The following is a 27617-nucleotide window of genomic DNA, read 5'->3' on the forward strand; positions in this document are numbered from 1 at the left end:
AAAAAGATCTCACAAAACTAAGTGATTGGGCAAATGAAATGGCAAATGAAATTTAATGTGGATAAATGTAAAGTAATGCACACTGGAAAAAATAACCCCATCTATACACATAATATGATGGAGGCTAATTAGGTACAACTAATCAAGAAAGAGATCTTGGAGTCATTGTGGATAGTTCTCTGAAGACATCCACACAGTGTGCAGCGGCAGTCAAAAAAGCAAACAGGATGTTAGGAATCATGAAAAAAGGGATAGAGAATAAGATGGAGAATATCTTATTGCCCTTATATAAATCCATGGTACACCCACATCTCGAATACTGTGTACAGATGTGGTCTCCTCATCTCAAAAAAGATAAACTGGCATTAGAAAAAGTTCAGAAAAGGACAACTAAAATGATTAGGGAGTTGGAACGGATCCCATATGAGGAGAGATTAAAGAGGCTAGGACTTTTCAGCTTGGAAAAGAGGAGACTAAGGGGGGGTATGATAGAGGTATATAAAATCATGAGTGATGTAGAGAAAGTGTATAAGGGAAAGTTATTTACTTGTTCCCATAATATAAGAACTAGGGACCACCAAATGAAATTAATGGGCAGCAGGTTTAAAACAAAAAAAAGGAAGTTCTTCACACAGCACACAGTCAATCTGTGGAACTCCTTGCCTGAGGAGGTTGTGAAGGCTAGGACTATAACAAGGTTTAAAAGAGAACTGGATAAATTCATGGAGGTTAAGTCCATTAATGGCTATTAGCCAGGATGGGTAAGGAATGGTGTCCCTAGCATCTGTTTGTCAGAGGGTGGAGGTGGATGGCAGGAGAAAGAGCACTTGATCATTACCTGTTAGGTTCAATCCCTCTGGGACACTTGGCATTGGGCCATTCTTATGTTGAAGAGAATCTTTTCTGAACTATTATATTGCTCGTACCAGAGTCAATTATATATTGATAGATCTATGGTAACATCTATGATTCTTGCTGTTTGTGTGCCTTAGCCACCAAATACTTGCTCTCACCATGAACATCTTTGGGAAGTATATTGCTGGGCTTTTGTGCCTACAGATGAAATTCTTTGCTAGCAGTCAATATAATTTGTCAAGTGTAGGGTTTATGTCAGAGTCAATGTATGTCATCACATTAGACCTGGTCTTCTGTATGACACATGCACTGGATAAAATTCCATATTGCTTCTGAACTGAAAGAGAACCTTATTTGAGATGATTTCTAGCTTGCATCTGTAGAAGTGCTTAATCTAGCTTTCCCTGCAGAAGACTGAGAAGGTCATCCATGGACAGAAACATTATTGTTGGGCATGCTAATGGTGTTTTGATGTTTCTTTTACAGATCTGTGCTTGTAGAAAACTGTGCTGACAAACCAGGCAAATAAACTAAACTCTTCGTGTAAATAGTGTGCCGTGACTCCTGCTATATATTCCAACTTAACTTTCTAGGGTGCTATGATACTATAACATTATAGATGAGTTTCAGTTCTAATGCAACTTTTTAGTGGCTTGTGTCTGGCCCATTTTAATTTGTTCCAGGCTGAAACTTAGTGAACAAGATCTTTTCCTGTGGGTAATATTTTCTGACAAATTTAAAAAAAATAATCATTTTATAAAAAAAGTTTGGCACTCATGTTTTAAAAATGTTTTAACAAAACATGAAAGAGGCATTTAATGCTTTTTCTTGTACCTTTTTTCACTCTTATGATTCAGATTTAATTTAAACAACACAAATTGGCAAGACTTTAGTCCATAATAGGGTTTAATCATTATTGCTGCTTTGAAAATAAATTAAGATTAGAGCTTGTGCCCAGACAAAAAATTCCTACTTTGTTTAAATAGAAATAATATTAAAAGAATCAAATTTCCATTGGACATGTACTATTGGTTTAACTGAATAATATTGGTCTCGTCTATTTATACTATTGGATTAATTTTTGCATTTATTTCATCCTGAAAAGATATAATCAGTCATTTTTGGAACATCAATGCAGAATGCCTCGTTCTAGAATAGGAAAAAATGCTCAGGGGGTAACGTGTCATTTTGTATAATGCCCAAGAGATTGGGAAGCCTTAATTCTGACACAGCTTACTACTACAGGAAGACGAATGAAGTCATAAAGATTACTGGACAAGGTACCCTTTTCACAAATAATCTACAAAAGAAGACATCAGTGGCTGAGACATGGAAAAAGAATGCTTACCAAATACTGCCCTTGAATGGAAGCCAGAAAACACAAGAAGAAAGAGAGGAAGACTGTGAATAACATGGAAACGAACAGTTCTGAATGACATCAGCACCTCAACATGAAATGGGAAGATTAGGAGAGAAGGGCAATTGATAGGCAAGGATGGCAAATGTGGGTAGCCCTATGTGCAGCAAAGCATGGGCTGGACTAAGGTCTAAGTTTAAGGTTACTACTTTTGTGACGTGACAGACATTTCAGGATGGAGAGCATTCATTGTATCATTGTGGAAGGAAAATCCTGAAACTTTTCAGTATCTCTCAATTTAAAGGAAGCCTGTCTTCACATTTTGACTGTTTCAACTCTCCTGCAGTTTCTCCGTTTTGTTCTAGGCAATGGTAATCTTCTAGATTTCAGCACTTCTGTTCAGCCTTTCCTGAGCCCCCAGAGTCTTTCTAGATTCTAAATATAGTGGTTTTGTCCTCCACCAGAGGAATGTGTCCATCTGATTATAATTAGACAACTGGCTACTGAAAGCTTTGTCTATTCAGAAGGTTACAAATCTAGTGCAGGAGTTGTTGGCCCTGCTATATTCCATCTGGGTTTGTAGCAAACTTCAAGAGCAAGATGCCTCTATCCCAGCATCTGACTATGCCACAGGGACGCACTGATAGATAATCTTCTCTTAGGAACCAATGAAGGTCAGGAGTTCAGGCTGATATTCTCAGATTTATCAACTGCTTTCAAAGCCATTGATCATTAGTAGTTGTTGGCATGCCTGCAAACTGTAGCAGCAGCATACACAGCTGGCTTTCAGTGGTAACTTGTAAATTGAAAGGGTTGACAGGTTTGTGGCTAATAATGATGAACCACACAATTCCAGGATTCTGCACAATGGAGGAAACATAAAATTAAGGTCTGAAGTACAAGTTGCAATTGTAGTTCCCAAGATGCATTTTTACAGCGGTGGTGGCTTTAAATATTAATATCCTGGACAAATTATAATGATGGAAATTATACGCCTCCTGATGTATCAGAATTCTTCCTGAAATTTATCCTAAATTGTGTTGTACATTCATGAACAGCTGCCATGCTTCCAAGGCCAGATAGGATCATTGTGATCATCCAGTCCAACCTCCTGTATAAACCAGTCAATAGAACTTCCCCAAACTAATTCCTAGAGAATATATTTTAGAAAAACATTCAATCTTGATTTTAAAATTGTCAGGGCTGTAGAATCCACGACAACTCTTGGTAAATTGTTCTAAAAATTAATTGCTTTCACTTTTAAAAAATATGTCTTATTTCTAGTCTGAATTTGTCTAGTTGCAACTTCCTATCATTGGATCATTTCTCTGCTAGATTGAAGATCCCATTATTAAATACTTGTTCCCTGTGCATGTATTTATATGCTGTAATATGCTGTAATCTCCTAATCTTCTCTTTGTTAAACTAAATAGATTGAGCTCTTTTAGTCTAGCACTATAAGGCATGTTTTCTAATACTTTATTCATTCTTGTTCTCTGTCTTGAGGGACAGATAGCTCAGTGGTTTGAGCATTGGCCTGTTAAACCTAGGGTTGTGAGTTTCAATCCTTGAGGGGGCCACTTAGGGATCTGGGGAAAATCAGTACTTGGCCCTGCTAGTGAAGGCAAGGGGCTGGACTTGATGACCTTTCAGGGTCCCTTCCAGCTCTATGAGATAGATAGATATAGCTCTTTTCTGAACCCTCCCTAATTTATCGACATTCTTCTTGAATTGTGGGCACCACAACTGGACAAAGTATTCCAGCAGCAGTTGCACCAATGCCAAATATAGAGCTAAAATAACCTTCCTATTTCTACTCAAGTTTCCCATGTATGCGTCACAGGATCACTTTCGCCCTTTTGGCCACCGTGTTGCAGTAGGTGCTTATGATTAACTGATTATCCCATCACAACCCGTAAATCTTTTTCAGAGTCACTGCTTTCCGGCATAGAGTTCCCCCTATGTCCATCCTGTAAATATGGCCCACTTTCTTTGTTCCTAGATGTATATAGTTACATTTAGCCATAATAAAACACATTGTTTGCTTGCTCCCAGTTAACCAAGAGATCCAAACTGCTCTGTCAGTGACCTGTCCTCTTCATTATTTAGCACCACCCCAATTTTTGTGTCATCTGCAAACTTTATAGTGATCATTTTTGTTTTTGTCCAGGGTCATTGATAATATTATGTAGTGTGGGGCCAAGAACCGATCCCGTCAGCATCCCACTGAAAATGCACCTGATCAGTGATGTTTCCCCATTTACAATTACATTTTGGCATTTAATGTGTGCCATATTAATCTTATAACATTCTAGTTTTTTAATGAAAATGTTCTGAGGTACTAAATCAAATGCTTTACAGAAATCTAAGTACGTTATGTCAACAGTATTACCTTTTATCAACCAAGATTTTTAATCTCGGGGAAAAAAATATACCAATTTAGATTGACTGGATCTGTTTTCCATAAACCAGTGTTGATTGGCATTCATGATATTACCTTCCTTTAATTCTTTCTTAATAGGGTCTTGTATCACAATTGATATCAGACTGACAGGCCTGTACTTACCCAGGTCATTCCATTTACCCTTTTTAAAATTGGCACATTAACTTTCGTCTAATCTTCTGGAAATTTCCCAGTGTTCCAAGATTTATTGAAAAATCATAATTAATGACCCAGCAATCTCCTTGGCCAGCTCTTTTAAAACTCTTGGATGAAAGTTTCTGGACCTGCTGATTTAAAAATGTCTAACAATAGTAGCTGCCGTTTGACATCCTACTGAAATACTTGTGAACTGGAGTGTTATATATCATCTGTGTACAGATGTATAGATGTATATGATATATGTATATGTATATGATATGACTACATCATATATATGATATATATCTATATATCTAGATCTATGATATATAGATCTATATATCTATATATATATGATATATATAGATGTATATGATATATGTATATATATATGATATGACTACATCATCATTTTCTCCCAAATAAAAAACAGAAATATTGTTCTTCTGTGTACAGATGTATAGATGTATATGATATATGTATATGTATATGATATGACTACATCATATATATGATATATATCTATATATCTAGATCTATGATATATAGATCTATATATCTATATATCTATATATATATGATATATATAGATGTATATGATATATGTATATATATATGATATGACTACATCATCATTTTCTCCCAAATAAAAAACAGAAATATTGTTCTCTAGGACCATGCTGTTATGTAGTCCTTGCAGGCAGCTTCTGCAGAATTCCCCATGCGGGTAGGTGAGAAAGGAGGAGAGTTTGTTCCTAGGCAGGAGAAATTACTGCTGATCAAACCTACAGTGAGTCCCAGATGGATTTTCAATGGGAAATGTGCCTGTATCTGATGGACGCATGCTGCACAGATTTACATCTCATCCTTCCCTTCCGGCTCCATGTTCCCTCCCCCAAAGCCATGGGTCTGTAGAAAGGGTTCATAGGGTTTTGGGGACCAGGACAGAAAATGCAGGACAGCTGCTATTCTTTCCCTCACTGTGTCTGTTCACCATTTATTACTTGCCCAACCAAGACTGAAGCTTGGTGCTGTACAGATACATAGTACCAGGCAGCCCAAGTCTCAAAAAAGCTGAGCTTACAACCTAAATAGACCTCACAGTCAGAGGATAGGAAAAGAGAAATGTTTATCCCCATTTTACTGATCGGAAGCTGCAGCATAGGAATTAAGTAATTTGACTAAGATCACATACAATCTGTGGGCAAGCTGGGACTTGTACTCTGTCCAGGACCTTAATCACAAGACCATCTCTCATCTCTCCTTGCCACAATTAATTATCTTCAATGCCATGCAGTGAAAGGTAGTATGTAATCCAGTGTTCCCTGCTTACATGGGTGTTTGGGGTTACATCTGATAGATCTTTCCAAAGTAATATTTCACTGTCATGTCAGGGAGCCTTAATTCTGTGGCAAACCTACACTAGGATATAAAGTATTTTTTTGCTTCATACTTCCTATGGCATTTTTTATAAACATGATTATCCTTTACTGAGAACCAGCCAAATTCTTTACCTTTCGCTAGCTCACAGTTCCATTGTAATGATACAGTAGTTTCAAAAAATTGGTTGAGGATTACACTGTTAACAATTTGCAAGTTAAACTGTGATGCTTTAAAAAGAATAAATGAACATATAAGAAAATCCCTATTAAATTAATGTAAACATGTTAGTTTGAAGCATCTATCACGTTGCAGAACATAGTATATATAATTCACAGAGCCTCCTGGAGTCTAGTTGAGTCTTCCACTATTTTTAAATATTAGGCAAGTTAACTTGAGAGATCTTTGCTGGGTCCCCTTTAAGTCATACAGTTTCCTTCTCTAGCCATTTGGAAACCACAGACATTCTCCTAAGCCTCCATTTGAATGCCATTCTGTGAAATGCCAGCGTTCTGGCTCTAAGGGTTATATCCTGATAGAATGTAACTCTGAGATTGGCACGTGCTGCTCTTTTGAAACATGTTGCTGCTCCATGGGTCAATGGCTCCCTATAGCTTTCCCTTTGAATATATAAGTGCAGCCCAGCACGTGAAAACGAGATCCTTAACGAACTCTTGCTTTGTATGCAGGTATTTGCTGAGGTTTTTTGGTTTGGAATGACTTCTGTGTGTGGAGATGAGGACAGTGTTTAGATTTCCATGGGCTTTATTTAGGAGTTAGATTCTTTTAAAAAAAAGTACGTGTATTTAAGGGACGTTGTTAATCTTGAATGAGACTATAAGGTAACTAAGTACCTTTCCACTTGATTAAATGTCAAAGCACAGCCAAGGAATGTGATGAAACACAAAAGCCATTTATTTGCACACATCCTCCCACAGTATGAACAAATGCAACAAGACAAGAAATTGTGGAGAAAAACCCTTATTTTACACGAAATACATCATTTTACCTTTCAACCACATGATAATTAAGTAGTTCATCAGGAGGAGTTAGACTGGTTCATAAAGCAGTTCCACAGAGAGATTTAAATGTCACTTTCGTACATTGTAGTGTTGTAACTCAATGGGTTAAATCATGGTAGAATGTCAGAGTTTGACAACCCATTTTTTCAATGGCAGACAGGAAGGAATCAGCAGGATAATATTTTGAAAATCCTCATATGTTCTATGTTGACAGAGTTTCTAACATGTTCTTACGTTAAATTGCACCCAGGCCTCAGAAATGAGAGTGATATATATTAGGTTTTGGAAGCGTTCTGGGATTAAGTATTTCTATTTTTAGAAAAATATTTAAAACATTAATGGTAAAATGATACTTGAAAGGGTGCCATTCTTGTGAATTTCTTCAGTCACTGTAGTTTCTGTAGTTACTTTTTATGATCAACAACCATCATCATGTTTCTTGTTTTAGTATGATTTCTGTCAATACAGTGGCTCTGGTCAATCAGGGCCACTATTGGTTTATGCAGTAGAACGCTGAGCTCCCCCTGTCCCTAGCCCCCGCATTTAGAGTTGAATTTTGGATAGAGTATGAAGTTTGGGGAAGGGTATTTTGTTTTTAGATATTTGTATCAATTTTGGCATGTTGATTCCAAAGAAAGATTTTGCCTTGGCCTTTGCCAAAGCCTTTGGCACAGCCTGTATCCTGTTTGTAAGTGTATACTTCATTTCATATGCAGCTACCCAGAAAAATTGTGTTCATGTGAGTTCTTACTCCAGAAGAGTCCAAGCCACAAAGTTTTGAATCCAGATCCAAACTTTCCAATAGTTATGTCTATTCAGATGTGCAGTTTGGGTAGGACTCATCTACAGTTCATCCAATCTGACTTCAGCAACATAACTGTTCCCAGCTTACTGCCTGAGATGTTTTTAATTTTTAAATTAGTTAAGAAGTATATTGCAGTGTTGTTGTAGCCATGTTGGTTCCAGGATATTAGAGAGACAAGGTGGGTGAAGTAATATCTTTTACTGGACCAACTTCTGTTAGTGAAAGAGACAAGATTTTGATCTTACACAGAGCTGAAAAAAAGAGGAGGAGGGATAGCTCAGTGGTTTGAGCATTGGTCTGCTAAACCTAGGGTTGTGAGTTCAATCCTTGAGGGGGCCATTTAGGGAACTGGGGTTAAAAAAAAATCTGGGGATTGGTCCTGCTTTGAGCAGGGGGTTGAACTAGATGACCTCCTGAGGTCCCTTCCAATTCTATGAACAGCTATTACCTTAACTACCTTACCTTTTTAAGAAGTATATAGTATTTTGAAAACCTGGGTTCTATTTCTGGTTTTACCACCAAGTCACTTAAGTCCCTGAGTGCCCTTAGGTAAATCACTTAAACTTTCTATGCTTCAGTTTCCAAATCTGTAAAACTATGTTTAATTTATGATTATTATTTATTATTTATTTAATTGTATTATCTTTCATTACAAGATTTGAGACCTTTAGATCTAAGGGCCAATACTATTCATAGCTTTTTATTGCATATGAAGACTTGCCTCAGTCAGTGCTACATTTAACTAAACCAGTCATTGAACTCCCTTTGAAGGATTTGAGTTACATTTCATGTATTTTTTAATGTTTCCCTGTTTATGTGCTCTGTGGAACTAGGATTTAGTTTTGCTTTCTCATTTTGGCATCAATGAGGGCTTGTGGGTCTGCCTCTGAATATCAGGTTTTAGGCAGGCGTCTGAAGTTGTGCAATCCAAGTTTTGAGAGACATACAGAATCAACGAAATCTCTTAAAAATGTTGGCCTTATCCCTTTACACACTTGAAGTTGCGCTGCTCAGAGCTGTTGCTGATGATGAGTCCCACTTCAGTCATGTTTGAAGGAGCCATATAACAAATTACAAAGAATACAGTCAAAGCACATTCTCTTGTGTGTATCACTGAACAGCTTGAGGCACTGGGAGGAAAAAAAAATCTCAGACTCATAGAAGTGCATTTTAAATGTTGTGCTTTGGGTTATCAGCACAGCTCCTATTAATGCTAATTGCAGTTATGTAGCCAGTTCACTGAGTCGCTTGATGAACATTTATATGAGTATTTTTAAGCTTGACAGATCTCTGAGGACTGAATCCAAGAGCTATCTGGCCTTGGCTCATTCTTTGGGTGTATTGCCCCAACTTATTCATTCATTCCCATTCACACTTTTCCACTACTTTACCCAGATTCAAGAGCGACTGAAAAGTTGTTCTGGTAAAATGAATCTTCATTTTAAATAGTTTAGGCTGAATCCCTATGCAGCCTGCATGTTGACTGCAATAGGTTTCTCTGCCACACACTGAAAAATCTCGCGCAATTAAATGACCTGAAACACTCCAGAAAGCTATGCACTGTATGAAAGTAGCATAGTGATAATTTCAGGCAATTTGACACTATCTTATTTCTAAGTTATGTCATATATTGAGATGAGGTTTAATACTTTGACCTGCCCTCCTTAAACCAGTTTGTAGCAAATTGAATTGTACGCACAGATATCACATCACAAATAAAGTAGGAAGAGAGTTGTGCTGATGTGGAAATGAATTCCTGTCCACCAAAACATTCCATCCTCGCAGCTTTGAGTATCGCCAATATAGCAGTCTAGGCAGGCACAAGACATCATTAAAAGAGAGTGGACTTGAATAACATCTGTTGGATGCAGTAAATCACTAAAGTGATAGTGTATAATGGGTAAACAAATCAAAAAGGTCATACTTTGATTTAATGAAAGTATCGATTTAAATGTCCTGTTGGTTTCAGTTGGAGAGAGTCCTAGGGAATGCCCAGCAGTCACTGATTTTATGTATTGGAACAAGAACTGCATTGAGTCTCACCTTGTTTGCGACTACAAACCACACTGCAAGGACCTATCAGATGAAGCTGATTGCAGTAAGTACAATTTTCTATATTAATATTAAAATTTCAACCATAAATACTGTAACCCAGCTTAGGTGGATTTGTACAGCTGCTCAGGAGAAGGTAATATAAGCATACTGTCCCCTTTCTTGTTCCCCATCACACAAAGGGCTAGTCTACACTTATCGTCCGGGTCGACGCGGTGAGTTCGACTTCTCGGAGTTCGAACTATCGCGTCTGATCTAGACGCGATAGTTCGAACTCCGGAAGCGCCGCGGTCGACTCCGGTACTCCACCACTGCAAACGGCAGTGGTGGAGTCGACGGGGGAGCCGCGGAGTTCGACCCCGCCGCATCTGGACGGGTGAGTAGTTCAAATTAGGGTACTTCGAATTCAGCTACGCTATTCCCGTAGCTGAATTTGCGTACCCTAATTCAAACCCGCTTTTTAGTGTAGACCAGGCCAAAGTTTTACACTTTCAGATCCTCAAAGACATTTATTGAGCAAACATATTTAAATGTGACTTAGTCACAAATGTGCAACATAACCAAAACAATGAGCAAATAGAAGAGCAAGTTCAGGTTTTTTTGAGGAAGATAATCCAAGGATTACTATACAAATTATCTAAAGGAAGAAACTTGAAAGGATTTTGAGCTGTCAACATTAAAGGGAAAAGCTTAATAAGCAAATTGGTAAAAATACAAAAGCATTTAGAGTAAGGTTCTGCTCCAAACACTGACCATGTAAAAATTACCCTTCGGATCAGCTCCCTGCATGGGCTCATTTTCATGATACAAGTACATTTTTATTGCTCTTTACTACTCCAAAGCTAACAAAAGACCAGAATGAGTGAGCTGCATCATCAACAGAACTCTGATAAATTCCAATCTGTTTACACCTGTGCAACCTCAGTGACAACTGAAGATTGGAACATAATTTGGCCAGCAGAACTTTATTATTGATGATGATGTGTGAGAAGGAAAGAACCCAGTTTGACTTGCAGAGCTTACATTAATAGGGCTTGCAGTTAAACAAACTACCTTTAAACACTTAAACTGATTGTATTTGATGTTAAGATGCAGTATACATGGAACCTTTGCCTCTGTCCCCACCCTGCCTCCAATGGCATTTTTCCAGAGTCACTTTTGAGACTAGAACTACATTTTAAGAGCAAGAGGACAGAACAGTTTATTAAGGCATGTACTTAATCCTGGCAATCAATCTGTGTTTCTTAATCTTGAATCTATACGGCCAAATTCTGCCATGGTATACATGTGAAACTATTACTGAAATCACTCTTGATATGTAGGGGAGAGAAAATGTATCAAATGCATCTTAAACAACAAAAATAGATTTTTTCCCTCTCATATACGGTGGATGGTCACATTAGACAAGTCTCGAAAAGAATAGAATGGCACAATCTTAAATCCTATATTTAGAGATTACAGAGGCCATATAAAGTGTTCACTGAGAATCTGTATTGTGCCCAAATGTGCAAATAATGTCACTCTGGCAAGTATATTAGGAAGAAGAGGAAGGAAAAGGCATATTATCATTAAAATATTATATGATACTGGAACTCTTCTCCCCTCTCTCTATTTTTTTAAAGTAAATAATCTATATATCTGAAGTGTAGATCCTAAAGCAGTGTCTTTATGCAGTCTTTTGGCCAGATTCACAACTGAAACAAATCTAAATTGAACTGCACCTTTAAAAAGATAACCAGTTCAAGTAAATAAATGGATTTTTAAAGGATTGTTCATATTTTATAACATTACATTAATATTTCTTCAGTAGTCAGGCAGTGTGACTGCAACAAAATACTTTGTAAACTATCCATGATTATATTTTACAGGGCCCCAATAGAAAAAATCATACTCTGAATCTCTAACGCAAACTGCTTTTTAATGACACTCAGAAAACTAATGAAGATCTTGATTTATTCTGTAAATGTTGTTATTGCATACAGTAGTTGCCATTGGCTTCTGTAAGTGTTCTCTAGAGATAACTTGTGAGACCTTCGGCTTTCTTTTCTTAGTCAGACAATGAATGGGAGCATTTAATGCCATAAATCAGTCCAAGTCACAAACCAAAAGTTTGTTATGATATATAAAAGGTATTCTTGGGAAAATATTAATTACAATGCACCTTCAACATACAAGGCTTCACATATTTACCATGGATGGAGAGGGCATGGGGGACTTCTTTCTCCCCTCTGTCAAACAGTAGTTCAATATTACAATGTGGCACGCAGAGTGCTAAAGTAAGTGCTAGGTTGCCCTGTCCAGCATACCACAGTGCCAAGGGTTGGAGGTGTTTGGATTTGAGACTGGGGTAGAGGTGATCCCTGGGTATGTCTGCTCTGCTGTGGTGTAGAATAAGCACTAGATGGGGGCATAAACTTCTCTTTTATAATGAAGAGCAAAATGTACTCCAGTGTGCTTTCATCCTTCAGCCACCTTTAGCCCGCACAGGGTTGCTGTTGATCACTCCACACCCCCAGCATAATGCAGCTCCAAATAGCAAAGGTCAGATTTTCTCACACAACACTAGGGGAAAGCCTTTGCCCCTTCAGCCTGCATGCAGGGACCTTCCAGAACCCTCCCCTGGTCAGGAGAAGCAGCTGGAGTTGTTAAAGACCGGGCAGAATGACTGTGAGAGAAACACCTGCGGCTCCAACCTGCCCCATCCTCGCATCACCTTTGGATATTTGAAACTTTTAGCTGTGTTTTTTCTTTTTTCTCTCAGCTCCAGGTTGGACTTGATCCCCTACTTTGTTACACCAGTGTAACTATTGAAGTCAAGGACCCAGTTTTGCTGATTGTAAATCTGGAGTAATTCCACTGAAGCATTTCTCTGGATTTACAATGGAATTTGGCCCAACAACAATCATATCCACATAAAATTGGTGTAATGGAACATTGTGTTGCATCCTATTTAAAAAAAAAATTGCAGCAGTTGCTTTTTGTATGCTTCATTCCTTACAGTGAGGCAATCTTGCACAATTTTCATTTTCTTTCAAAGCCCATTGGAAGTACAGATGTGAAAATCACACATGAAAGCCATTTCAGTTTTCGTGAACTGTAGTCAATTATACATCCCGATCTGATTAATAGCAGGCCTCAACATTGATGAACCATCTAGTGCAGTGCTTGAATTACTGAAATAAAAGCAATTTTGCAGACAAATGGACCAGTCCTTTTCTCATAACTCCTAAACAGTCTCTGTTTACATCAAAAAGAAGAAATACCCAGAGGTGCAGACATGCAGGTGACTTCATCGACCTGCAAATGCTGTTCATAAATATTTATTATTAAATGCTTTCTGAAGCACTGGTAAGATATTAGAGCTGAATTCCTGCTGTCAGGCAATGTATTATAAATAGCGTTATAAAATCAAAATTCATTTGGTCTTTGATCTGTTTAGAACTGTACAAGACACATATACTTTCTCTTGAGATTGTGCGGCCAAATTATTTGCACTTCCTGCTTGTCTGTTTCACTTATTAAAGCTCAACTGTCCTTTGTAGTGCAGCGCGGCGTATGTTATGGACCAGTGTGGTATGTTCCATGTGTTTGTGTTCCTATTTTACTTTAATGGCACCAGTTGAAGGATCCTCCTCTTAGAGTTCACATGCTGTATGTGTAATTTTAGCGCCTTCGTGGCCAAGATGGAGTCTGCTCTGCAGGCAGCTCTGGCCAAGAGAAGGCGCACCCAGGAATGCAGCAAGGAAAGTTCCTTCTACCCCAGGGGCACCTGTTCCAAACTCCCCAGAGTGAACACACCGGCAAAGTACAAGGAATATAGGAAAGGGAAATATTTATTTACAGAGGGATGAAAGGAGGAAAACAACAAGGGGAAATATAGGGGGAGTGGTAAAACAGGGTTGCATTCAACTCAAGGCCCCACAGGCCATGTGGTACCACGGTCTGAAAGGGGCAGACACCCAGCAGTGTGTCTGCACACAGAGTTCAGGAGTCCTGGGCAAAGTTCCAGTCCAGCAGTGAGTCTTGGGTGCTCTTGGTCATCGTCAGTGCCAGTGAACTTCCCCCAAAAACCCCTCTAGTGCCCTCGCCTGCCGCTCTCTGCAAAGCCATACACAGCGACAACCTCCACGCTTAACTAGCTAACAGCCTCCCTCTTTATTCCCAATGCAAAGTCACAAGCCCCAGTACTCACAGCTCCATGCAGCAATCAGGCCGGCTTTAGGCACTGCAGGGTCCGATTTGAAAGAGCTGCCACCAAAGACAGCGGCGGGACTTCGGCGGCAGCTCTATTGGCTGCCAGTGCCTTCAGCGGCATGTCGGCGGAGGGTCCTTAGGAGTGCAGGGCCCAATTTGGAGTAATCGGGTGAATCACCCTAAATCCAGCCCTGACAGCAATGATACTGGATCCAGCTCCGGCCTGTCCTTCTCGGGCAATTTTTTCCCAGCACAGTGCTACTCCTGGCTCCTGTCCTGGGGTGTCCCCGATTAGCTGCTCTATCCTGCCCAGCCTTCAGGCAGATTTTTGACTGCTTCACTCTGTGAGGGCCAGCTTGCTGCAGCCTTTCTGTCTGGAGCTCCAGACACACATACACCCTGTTGCTCTCTCCCCTCTCTCTTTGCTCCCACTCCCACCAATAGCACTTCTCCCCTCAGAAAAAATATTGAAAGGGGTCATGCTCTCTCTAAACCCTAAGGGGGTCACATATGTTATTCACTAGCTCAAAATCATCTTTATTTAAGGTATTTACACCAGACCAGATTTTTACAAGAAAATCCTACAAAACAGCATTGATTACAGTTTATATTTTTGCAAATCTGCATCATAATAAAGAGAATTGCTTTAGTTTCTCATTTGAAAAGATACTTCTATAATGGCAGTGAGTCTATTTTTGCAAACAAAATGTTTTTGGGGCATCCTATTAATTGAACACTAAACATGTCAGAAATGGTCCCACCTGCTTAGATTGTTTTCTTCTTCTCAAGAAGATAAGATGTGCAGCTTGTAATTGGAGAGCAGATTAGTTTATAGTCCAGGAGTGTAAAAGAGGATCTGCAGTTTTTATAGCATGTGGATGCTTGTGCAGTCTGGGCTATGAGAATGTGAATTTCAGTACCCACAAAACTGAAAGGACGGTTGGCTTGGCGGTTAAGATACAAGCGTGGGTTATAGGAGCTCTGGGTTTGAGTCCTTACTCTGCCCTAGATTTCCTGTGTGACTTTTAGGCAAATCATTTAATCTTACCTGCATCAATGGAGGTTAGTGTCTCATTGGAGGAGAAATCTGTGATGCTGTGTGAGGGCATTTGCTTGGTGTAACTTCTTCGCAGGGGCGGCTCTAGGAACCAGCAAAGCAAGCACCTGCTTGGGGCTGCCCATTTGCAGGGGCGGCAGGGATCCAGCATGGGAGCTGAGAACCAACAAGGGGCTCTGGGAGCGGTAGTTCCTTGTGCCTATAGAGCCAGCCCTGGTGCAGGGAAATAACTACATTTCCCAGCATTCCCTTGGCCACTACCAACTGGAAAGGAAGGAGGGGGACCTCATGCGGCAGCATGCTGTGAGTGGAGAGTTGCACTGTGAATGGTAGGGAGACCATATTTTAACATTCAAAAAACAGGACACTGCAGGGGGAGGGTAGCCCCACCCTGCCATCATCCACTCCCTCCAACTGCCCCCCACAGAAACCCCAACCCATCCAACCCCCCCTGTCCCCTGATCAACCCCTCCCGGGACCCCTGCTCCTAACTGCCCCCCACGACCCCACCCCCTATCTAAGCACCACTGGTCCTTGTCCCCTGATTGTCCCCTCCCAGGACCCCTGCTCCTAACTGCCCCCCATGACCCCACCCCCTATCTAAGCACCGCTGGTCCTTGTCCCCTGATTGTCCCCTCCCGGTACCCCTGCTCCTAACTGCCCCCCAGGACCCCACCCCCTATCTAAGCCTCCCTTCTCCTTGTCCCCAACTGCCCCCTCCTGAGACCGCCCCACAACTTCCCCCAGGATCCCACCCCCTACCTGTTCCCTGACAAACCCCTGGGACTCCCATGCCTATCCAACCGTTGCCTGTCCCCTGACTGCCCCCCGAACTTCTGACCCATCTAACCCCCCCTTCTCTCTGCCCCTGACTGACCCCCTGAACCTCCACCCCATCCAACCCCCCTGCTCCCTGTCCCTTGACTGCTCCCTCGGAACCCCCTTCTCCAACCCCCCAGCCCCCTTACCGTGCCACTCAGACCAGCGTGTCTGGCTCTGCGCAGCTCCAGACACGCTGCTGCATACATGCTGCCGTGCTCCCCCAAGGAGCCCACAGCCCCCCCACACACACACACCCACCAGCACCTGCCTTCCAGATTTGAACACCTCAAAATTCAGGAGTGCTCAAGCTCAGTTTAGGCAGCTGTTACTTCATTTCTCCCAAATCAAATATACTGATCCACTGTAACTTGCTGTAGAAAAAGTAGGATAAAATTGAGCAAGAAATGCTTCCCACTGGTTATTAGGACTGGAATTGCTATTTTTAACAGCCATTGCCTTTTTGTTTGTTTGTTTGTTTAAAAGGAAGACAGTGATATTGCATTGGCAAATTCCCCATAGAAAGAAAGAGTGGAACAAAAGAATAATAAAGGCACCTCAACTTTTCCTCATTTATGGAAGACAGTTTTATAATATGCATCCAGATATCCTCCAATCACACAAGCTGAAAATTGTTCCACTTTACTGCAGCTCTGTAACCATATGGGAACCAATCCTGTCTGTGTTTTGTGCACATCTAAAATTCCTGCTGAATGACCTGCCCTGGAAGCAAGTTACCAGTGACCCAGGGCTGCGGCGGAAGGAGGGTGCAGGTGGGCGGGGGAGAGCCCAGGGCTGGGACAGCAGGAGGTGTGTGTGGGGGGGGCACTGGTGGGGGGGAAAGGGGGAAGCCCAGCGCTGAGGCGGCAGGGTGTGTGTATGGGGGGGAGAGCCCAGGGCTGGGACAGCAGGGGGATGCACGGGGGAGCCCAGGGTTGGGACGGTGGGCAGCCAAAAATTTTTTTGCTTGGGGCAGCAAAAAACCTAGAGCCAGCCCTGCTTCTTCGTTTGCAGACTGTACACAAATACTGTTTCTTGAAGTGAGTATGAACTGCATACAGGCAGTTCTTCTCAGCAAATGTATTACTGCCTCCCCTGCAAGAGCACTGACGTAGGCTATGTCCACACTAGGAGTACTTTACTGGTATAGGAATTCTGCTATACTGCACTGGCAAAGGCACTCCTAGTGCAGATGCAGCTATACTGGCAAAGCTGCACTTTGCACCAGTATATTAAAACCACACCCCTTACCCCTTCCCTGCCCACAAGCAAAACAAGCTGTACTGGTAAAAGCTCAGCTTTGCTGGTATAACTAGGGGCTTCTGCTGACATAGCTATGTTGGTCAGGGATCACATTTCTTCACTCTCCTGACCGATATAGCTATGCCGGCAGAAGTCTCTAGTACAGATCGAGCCTTAGTCCTTGTCCCTCTCCTGGAATCTCACAATTTAAACATGTCCTCCCTAACCCCCTGGGCTTTTCCCCTGGGAATTCCCTGAGTCGAAAGCTGCTCACCTGGGACCATTTGGCCTTGAAAAGTGAGCCTAGATCCTAAACTTCCTGTTGTGTAGATGTTTGAAATCCAAAGGAACTCCAGAAAAGGTTTGCCTGCCCGAACCAAGGATGGTTTATTCCTTAATGACTGTCTGGGTGCACTGAGAGTTTCATCCTGAGTTTTTATACATCAGTGACTCGTAACATTCATGACATTAGCACCTATTGCCATGACAATATTAGCTTCTGTTCTTGCTTTTTGCACCTTAGTGCTCATTATGAAATTAGTTGGCTAGTAGTGTTGAAAATAGTATCCCACTGGGAAAAAAAAAGTAAGAGGGTAAATGCTGAAATAGTGAGAGGATATGTGTCTCCTTCATCAATCATAGAATCATAGAATCTCAGGGTTGGAAGGGACCTCAGGAGGTCATCTAGTCCAACCCCCTGCTCAAAGCAAGACCAAACCCAACTAAATCATCCCAGCCAGGGCTTTGTCAAGCCTGACCTTAAAAACCTCTAAGGAAGGAGATTCCACCACATCCCTAGGTAACCCATTCCAGTTCTTCACCACCCTACTAGTGAAAAAGTTTTTCCTAATGTCCAACCTAAACCTCCCCCTCTGCAACTTGAGACCATTACTCCTTGTTCTGTCATCTTCTACCACTGAGAACAGTCTAGATCCATCCTCTTTGCAACCCCCTTTCAGGTAGTTGAAAGCAGCTATCAAATCCCCCCTCATTCTTCTCTTCTGCAGGCTAAACAATCCCAGTTCCCTCAGTCTCTCCTCATAAGTCATGTGCTCCAGCCCCCTAATCATTTTTGTTGCCCTCCGCTGGACTCTCTCTAATTTATCCACATCCTTCTTCTACTGTGGGACCCAAAACTGGACACAGTACTCCAAATGAGGCCTCACCAGTGCTGAATAGAGGGGAATGATCACATCCCTCGATCTGCTGGAAATGCCCCTACTTATACAACCCAAAATGCCATTAGCCTTCTTGGCAACAAGGGCACACTGTTGATTCATATTCAGCTTTTCATCCACCGTAACCCCTAGGTCCTTTTCTGCAGAACTGCTGCCCAGCCATTCGGTCCCTAGTCTGTAGCAGTTCATGGGATTCTTCCGTCCTAAGTGCAGGACTCTGCACTTGTCCTTGTTGAACCTCCTCATATTTCTTTTGGCCCAATCCTCTAATTTGTCTAGGTCCCTCTGTATCCTAGCCCTACCCTCCAGCGTATCAACCACTCCTCCCAGTTTAGTGTCATCTGCAAACTTGCTAAGGGTGCAGTCTACACCATCCTCCAGATCCTTAATGAAGATATTGAACAAAACTGGCCCCAGCACCGACCCTTGGGGCACTCCACTTGATACCGGCTGCCAACTAGACATGGAACCATTGATCACTACCCGTTGAGCCCGACCATCTAGCCAGTTTTCTATCCACCTTACCGTCCATTCATCCAGCCCTTACTTCTTTAACTTGCTGGCAAGAATACTGTGGGAGACTGTATCAAAAGCTTTGCTAAAGTGCAGAAATAGCACATCCACTGCTTTCCCCTCATCCACAGAGCCGGTTATCTCATCACAGAAGGCAATTAGGTTAGTCAGGCATGATTTGCCCTTGGTGAATCCATGCTGACTGTTCCTGATCACTTTCCCCTCCTTTAAGAGGTTCAGGATTGATTCCTTGAGGACCTGTTCCATGATTTTTCCAGGGACTGAGGTGAGACTGACTGGCTTGTAGTTCCCTGGATCTTCTTTCTTCCCTTTTTTAAAGATGGGCACTACATTAGCTTTTTTCCAGTCATCCGGGACCTCCCCCGATCGCCATGATTTTTCAAAGATAATGGCCAATGGCTCTGCAATCTCATCGGCCAACTCCTTTAGCACCCTCGGATGCAGTGCATCCGGCCCCATGGACTTGTGCTCGTCCAGCTTTTCTAAATAGTCCCGAACTACTTCTTTCTCCACAGAGAGCTGGTCACCTCCTCCCCATACCGTGCTGCAGAGTGCAGCTGTCTGGGAGCTGACCTTGTCTGTGAAGACAGAGGCAAAAAAAGCATTGAGTACACTAGTTTTCTCCACATCCTCTGTCACTAGGTTCCCTCCCTCATTCAGCAAGGGGCCCACACTTTCCTTGACTTTCTTCTTGTTGCTAACATACCTGAAAAAACCCTTCTTGTTACTCCTAACATCTCCGGCTAGCTGCAACTCCAAGTGTGATTTGGCCTTCCTAATTTCACTCCTGCATGCCTGAACAATACTTTTATACTCCTCCCTGGTTATTTGTCCAATCTTCCACTTCTTGTAAGCTTCTTTTTTGTGTTTAAGACAAGCAAGGATTTCACTGTTAAGCCAAGCTGGTCGCCTGCCATATTTACTTTTCTTCCTACACATCGGGATGGTTTGTTCCTGCAACCTCAATAAGGATTCTTTAAAATACAGCCAGCTTTCCTCGACTCCTTTCCCCGTCATGTTATTCTCCCAGGGGACCTTGCCCAGCAGTTCCCTGAGGGAGTCGAAGTCTGCTTTTCTGAAGTCCAGGGTCTCTGTTCTACTGCTCTCCTTTCTTCCTTGTGTCAGGATCCTGAACTCGACCATCTCATGGTCACTGCCTCCCAGGTTCCCATCCACTATTGCTTCCTCTACTATTTCTTCTCTGTTTGTGAGCAGCAGGTCAAGAAGAGCTTTTCCCCTAGTTGGTTTCTCCAGCACTTGCACCAGGAAATTGTCCCCTACACTTTCCAGAAACTTCCTGGATTGTCTGTGCAATCGATCAGTTTTTCCAAATGTAATGTACTCCAAGATTGATCTGTCCACTTATACTTTCTTCCTGTCCAGCCAGAGGCAAAGCTACCAGATACCCTCTCTGATGGTGCTTCTGGTGAATTATCAAAAGGGATACAGAATTGCCCTCTACACATTTTTATCCTAAATGTTAATGTATCTTAGAGTCAAATGAATTATCTCTGCAGATTTGAAAAGAAGAATTTCTTGGGAATATCTTGTTGTTTTCTCTCTCACTGTAAAGCATCTTGAGACTTTGTATTGAAACATACCACATAAAGATAAATTGAATTTAATTCTAAATATCTAGAGCTGGCTCATTTAAAGGGACACTGTCACAGTGGGGAATGGTAGTTCAATATGAGACTACTTACATCTTGGTTCCAAGAGCATGTAACTGCTATAGTAGTGGGAGAAGTGAGTGGATGCAATTTCTGAGGAAATGCCTCTTTGTTTAAAAGAATTCATAAATGATCATTATTGGTATTATGGTAGCATCTAGATGCACCAACCAGCGAGAGCCACAGTGCTAAGTGCTGTACGAACACATACTAAGAGACAATCCCTGCCACAAAGTGAATGGAGCTCAGTGAGTTAAGGGCCTGCTGCAAAGCCCACTAAAATCAATGGAAAGATTCCTATTGGCATTAATGGAATTTGGAGCTGGCCCTGAGTCACTTGCCCTAGGTGACACAGGAAGTCTGTGGTAGGGTTGGGCATTAAACACAGATCTCCTGAGTCCAAATCCAGCACCTTAACCACCATACTTTCTTTCACTTATAAAACTGCGCTCATAGGTCACCATACAGTAATGCCAATATATGTGAACGCTTGAGCAAAGGAGTTGGAGTCCAGGTTTAGCATCTGGTTTGCTGTTATCTTCTCCACTTCACTGAGCTCAAACAACTCCCATACTCAGTCATGTCTCCCTAATGTCCTCACCATTGGCCATAGCCATACACCAATGATGTTAAACATATCCAAAGGGTAGAGGGCATATCAATCTCTAATAAAGAGAATACTTTGTCTATCAAGATATACCATATATGTATACCAAAATGTAGAAACATACGGTAAGTAACATTCTCAGCTTAACATATGTAAATTTGGCATTAGTTGAACAGAATCCTTGCTATTACTATGTGCAGTATGCTTATCATATTTTAAATAAACCAGCTGATATACAATATATTGATATCAAGAAAGTGAATTTACTTTTTATTGCATTTTCAGGCCAATATACCAGTATCCCTGGAAGCTGTAACTTTGAAACAAGAGACCAAGACTGGACTATTGCATGTGGATTAACACAAGATCCTATCAATGATTTTGATTGGAGTATTGGCAACAGGGTTGTCACAGGGCAAAGTGGTCCTGATGGTGACCACACACCAGGTAATATTATGTTCCCCACATCAGGTTGGGGAAAGGGACAGAAAATTCTCACTCTTAGCTCTGAAAATCATTAAGCCATATGCTGAGGAAACAAAGTATTCTGCAGAATTAGTCCCACAATAGACAGGAGGCCTGCTTAGTCAACATGAGATCAATTCAGTGTATTGTGCCAGAAGGTAGTGGCGGTGAGCAAACTCCACAGTTTTGTGGTGCTAATTGGAAAATGCCCATAAAAATGTTCCATTCTTTTGGATGATATGGTACAATAAGGGATAGACATCATAAATGGCAGCACTAAAGTAGGTAAAGTACGGTAGGCCAGATGAGTGTATTGAATCTTGTCATGTATACGATCATAGTAACCACAAGTGTTGTCTGAATGCAATTAAAAATAAACAGCCTAATAGAGAGGCCTGTTATCAGCTGTTTTAATCATTGGTTGAGTCAGCATCAGTGTAATTTTATAGATTGCTCTTTTCAAAGTGGCCTTGATTATATCATTCTTGATACTCTATTGTGGTTTGATGCATTTATTTAGTCATCTCTAGACAATGAGCTGCTAAATCAAATGTAAGGATACTTATTAATCATGACCCCTGAGGAGAAACAAACTTTTTACAAGATGGCACAGTGGATTAAATAAACCTACTGTCCATTTGCAAGCATCTGGCAAAACCCTTATTAATTGAAGAGGTATTTGTAAACCTACTCAGTTAGACCTATGAAGATGAAGAATTAGATACAAAAAAGAGGATACAGTCAGTGACAATAATGTTTCCTTTTCTGTTGGACTTTTCCATAGGCGTTGCCTTATATGTTCCTGATTGAGGGTCATTGTTTTGTTGTAATTCTGCTGCACTTTACATAATGAGCCAGGTTCTGCTTTCGGCTACACTGGCATGAATTCACAGTAATGCCACTGAGCTCAATGGCTTATTTTGTATATTCTGTGTAATGAAGCTGTAAACACATTTCTATAGATATTGCTCTTCAACAGCATCTAATTCAGATGGTTACAAACAGAAACAAATTTGACATTTGGCTTTCAAAACTCAGAATGGATTGTTTTGTAAACAGCAAACCCATTTAATAAATTAACAAAATGTGCAGGTGGGTGGTAAGCTGAAACCTCTGCTTATTATACTTGCCTACTTTACTGTTATCTTGTCCTTCCCTTTTCCCTGTTTCTGCCTCATCCACCCATTGCATTTTGTCATAATCTAGTATGAGCTCTTTGTGGTCTTTTTACTGTTCATCTGTACTGGACCATGTATGATGGGGTCCTGACCCTGAATTGATGGCCCTAAGTGCTCCTGCAGTGCAAATAATAAATAGTAAGAAATCACTGCAACAAAAGGATCTGACGTTAGGGGCCAAATTCTCTGCTGGTGTAAATGTGTGCAGTTCCAATGACATCAGGCATAGCACTCTGCTGCAGGTCATCATTTTCAGTGTCTGTCCCGGGTTGAAGCTTGGCATAACACTGATGGGTTGCAGATGAAGATTCTGAGTTATGCACAGGTCCTTGAAGGATGATTGAGGAGCAAATGGGGGAAAAGGAGTAATTGTTGAGGGGCCACTGTTATATCCTTGGGGGCAGCCGGTTTAGGAAGAAATCACTTGAGGCCAGACAGCAGACAGCTAACAAAACTACCATTTTATTTACAGAGACAGAACTCACCCAACCGGCCAAAGCTGGCTGGGCTATCCCCTAATAATCTAACTCAGTTGCCATAGGAACAAAAACCATGACAATCAAATACGCAACATATTCCTCCCCCCCTAATAAGAACATCCCCTAAATAAAACACACACTAGATTAGAGAAGGAGGGTAGACTGCCTCCATTCCCGGCTAAACCCTGGGGATTATTTTGCCCCATAACCGTGGGTTCGCCCTAGCTAAAGATCCAGCCGATGAGGAGGCCTTCTGTCTCTAGGTGGATTACGGCGAACTTCTGGTGGTGTTGCACCCGAAAGTACCATGGGCTCAGGGTCTGCAGCATGAACAGGTGAGGAGGTGGTATCAGCTCGTGCTGGGCAAAGGGGTATCTCAGCCACCGGCAGTAATGGAGGAGAACAGTCAGGAACAGGTGATTCATGATTCAGTGTCTCACCAGAAGAGGTGAAGTCAGACCACTCAACTGCAGATGTGTCCTGAGGACTGGCATGACCTGGCAACAGCTGATCAACATGTCGCCGCCAGGTAAGATTCTCTGCAGTCCAGACTGTGTAGGAAACAGGTCCTGTTTGAGTGATGATTGTGGCAGGGACCCATTTAGCTCTGGAAGTATAATTCCGAGCCAAAAATGGCTGTCCCGGGCTAAAGGTTCGGTCTTTTGCTCTGGGTGCCTATCTGATGACTTGATATTGCTGCTGATGTTGCACAATTTGTCGGGGTTCAGAAGGTTTCAGCAGATCAAAGCAAGTGCGCAGCTGTCGTCCCATCATTAGAAAGGCCGGGGATGCCTGGGTCGTAGCATGAGGTGTGTTTCTGTAGGAAAGTAAGAAGGTATCCAGACGCTTTTGAATGGAGTGTTGTCCCTTGCTGATTTCAAAGCGTGTTTCATTGTCTGCACAAATCTTTCAGCTAATCCGTTGGTGGATGGATGATATGGTGCTGACGTGATGTGGTGTATCCCATTTGCCTTCATAAAATTTTGAAACTCCTGAGAGACGAACTGTGGTCCGTTGTCGCTCACAAGTTGTTCTGGCAGACCAAAACGACTAAAGAGTCCTCGTAGTTTTTGGATAGTACTCTCTGCAGTAGTGGACTGCATTATAGAGACTTCTGGCCATTTAGAATGGGCATCTACTGCCACCAAGAACATGCTTCCTTCAAGGGGGCCAGCGAAGTCAACGTGAATACGTTGCCACTGGTTTTCAGGCCAGTCCCATGGCTGTAGGGGTGCCCACTGGGGTGCATTCCTCACACCCTGACATGACATACAAGCTTTTGCCTTCTTTTCAATAGCACTGTCCAATCCAGGCCACCAAAAATAGCTTTGTGCAATTTCCTTCATGCGCACTATTCCACAGTGACTGGAATGTAGCTGTTCTAACATCTGTGATCTCAGTGGTGGTGGAATAATGACACGTCTCCCCCACAACAAACAACCAGATTGGACCGATAACTCCGTCCTCCTGGACATGTAGGTAACAAGGTTGGGTGAGACCAGAGAGGTTTGTCGAGATTTTCCATGCATCACCAGGTCCATAACTTGGGACAATACTGGGTCAACGCGAGTTGCCTTCTTTATCTGAGTAGCAGTGATGGGTGTATTCTCTACCTGTTCAAAGTAGAAGATTTCCTTTTGGGCACTACCTTGATGTTTGACCGGCAAAGGCAACCTTGAGAGGCCATCTGCATTGCCGTGCAGAGTGGATTTCCGATATTTGATTTCATATGTGTGTGCTGAAAGTAACAATGCCCAACGTCGCATATGACTAGCAGCTAATGGGGGAATGCCTGTGTAGGGTCCAAAAATTGACGTCAGAGGTCGATGGTCTGTGAGAAGAGTAAACTTTCGCCCAAACAGGTACTGATGAAACTTCCGAATTCCAAAAACAATTCCTAATGCCTCACGTTCAATTTGGGCGTAGTTAGTTTCTGCTTTGCTTAGAGTGCGTGAAGCAAAAGCAATAGGTCTCTCTTCTCCCGAAGGCATAATGTGTGACACGACTGCTCCCACTCCATAAGGGGAGGCATCGCAGGCCAATTGTAGGGGTAAGGATGGATCAAAGTGCGTTAGAACTTCAGAATTTAGCAATGCATCCTTAGCTTTGTTAAATGCAACATCACAGGCTTCAGTCCACTTCCAGGCCTTGTTCTGCCCAAGGAGCTCATGAAGTGGTTTTAGCAGTGTGGCTAACTGTGAGATGAACTTTCCATAATAGTTCAGTAGTCCTAGAAACGAGCGCAGCTGGCTTACATTTCGAGGTGGGGGAGCCTCCACAATAGCTTTAACTTTTGCAGGGGCCTTATGAAGACCTGCAGAATCAATGATGTGTCCCAAATATTCAACAGAGGGCTTGAAGAATTCACACTTGTCTTTGCGAACTCGTAGGCCATACTCTTCCAGTCTTTGTGGGGTAGCCTCTAAATTCTTTAAGTGATCCTCTTCATTTCTTCCAGTGATCAGGATATCATCCAGATAGCTCTGAACTCCTGACAAGCCACACAAGATCTGGTCCATAGCCCTCTGGAACAGGGCGGGAGCAGACGTTATTCCGAAGGGTAGGCGACAGTATCGATAAAGCCCCTTATGAGTCACAATAGTCAACAGCTCTTGGGACTTTTCATCGACGTGCATGTGTAAATATGCTTGATTCAGATCATTCTTACTGAACTTTTGTCCCCCAGCCAGGCCTGCGAAGAGGTCATTGATGTGGGGAAGCGGGTATTGCTCTGCACACAACACTGGGTTGACAGTGACGTTAAAATCACCGCAAATCTGGAGAGAGCCATCTTTCTTCACTATTGGAACGATAGGAGTGGCCTATGAGCTATGGGTAACTGGTATTAGGACTCCATTGGTGACCAGGTGCTCCAGGTCTGCTTCAACTTTTGGCATGATGGCATATGGCACAGTTCGGGCTTTCAGATATATTGGTGGACTGTCAGGTTTAATGTTCAATGTCACAGTGATTCCCTTCATACTTCCCAAATCATCTCCAAAAACAGCAGCATGTTTCCTTAGTATAGGGGTTTCCTTAGTATAGGGGTTAGTCATCCGGTGCACTTCTGCCCAGTTCAGTTGAATCTTCCCAAGCCAAGACCTACCCATTAAGGCTGGGTAGTTACCTCTCACCACAAACAGTGGCAATTTAGCAGCCTGTCCATTGAGCTCCAACTTAACATCAATAGTGCCCAACATGGGCATAGCTTCTCCCGTATACGTCTTCAGAACAGTTTTTGTTGCCTTAAGCAGAAGATGCTGTAGCTTTTCTTTATACACAGTCTCGGAGACCAGCGAGACGGCTGCACCGGTGTCCAGTTCCATGCGTATAGGTTTGCCATCCAATAACGGGGTTACCCAGTATTCATGTGAGCCCACTGCCAAAGACAAAACATGCAGTGGCACTTCCTCTTGCGATGAGGTGTCACCTTGATCATCCTGGGTCTGCTCTAGGGTATGCAGGGTTCCTCTTTTTGTTGGCCAGACCACAGGCCTCTTTTTCTTTAGTTTACAGGCACACTCAATATGTCCCTTTTTGCCACAGTATCTACACACCAGGTCCTTACACCAGCATTCTGATGCCTGGTGACCCAGCTTACCACAGCAGTAACATTCTTGACTCTGCACCGTTTTGTGGTTCAGTTCTTGTGACACTTTTTGCACCCTAGGGGATGCACCGATGTATTGCGCCTCCCTTGTAGCCAGTTCCATGGAGACAGCAATATCAACAGCCTTCTGTAATGTAAGCTGAGCCTCTGTCAGTAGGCACTTCCATATAGCTTCACTGTAGAGGCCACACACTAACCCAGGGGTGGGCAAACTTTTTGGCCCAAGGGCCACATTGGGGTTGCAAAACAGTATGGAGGGCCAGGTAGGGAAGACTGTGCCCCCTCCCAAACAGCCTGCCCTCCACCCCTTATCCACCCCCTCCCACTTCCTGCCCCCTGACTGCCCCCCTAAGAACCTCCAAACCCATCCAACCCCTCTGCTCCTTGTCCCCAACCGACCCCCCTCCATCCACCCCCCCACCCCCTGACCACCCCCTTCCAGGACCCCCTGCCCCTTATCCATCTTCCCCCCCCCCAGCCCCTTTCGGAATGTGGCCCCGCAAACATGGGCGGAGGACTCAACAGGAGCAGG

The 27617-nt window shown here is 42.5% G+C and overlaps 1 protein-coding gene across 1 annotated transcript in view; it reads left to right on the forward strand.

The window, feature by feature from the left end:
- Nucleotides 1-27617, forward strand: part of MALRD1 (MAM and LDL receptor class A domain containing 1) — a 420915-nt gene that overhangs the window by 293069 nt on the left and 100229 nt on the right. The window contains exons 29-30 of the mRNA XM_045007156.1: nt 9970-10098; nt 21639-21800. Of these exons, the coding sequence (XP_044863091.1) occupies nt 9970-10098; nt 21639-21800 (291 nt within the window). The remainder of the gene's footprint in view (nt 1-9969; nt 10099-21638; nt 21801-27617) is intronic.

This window comes from Mauremys mutica, chromosome 2 (genome assembly GCF_020497125.1).
Source record: "Mauremys mutica isolate MM-2020 ecotype Southern chromosome 2, ASM2049712v1, whole genome shotgun sequence".
Taxonomy (NCBI): Eukaryota; Metazoa; Chordata; order Testudines; family Geoemydidae; genus Mauremys; species Mauremys mutica.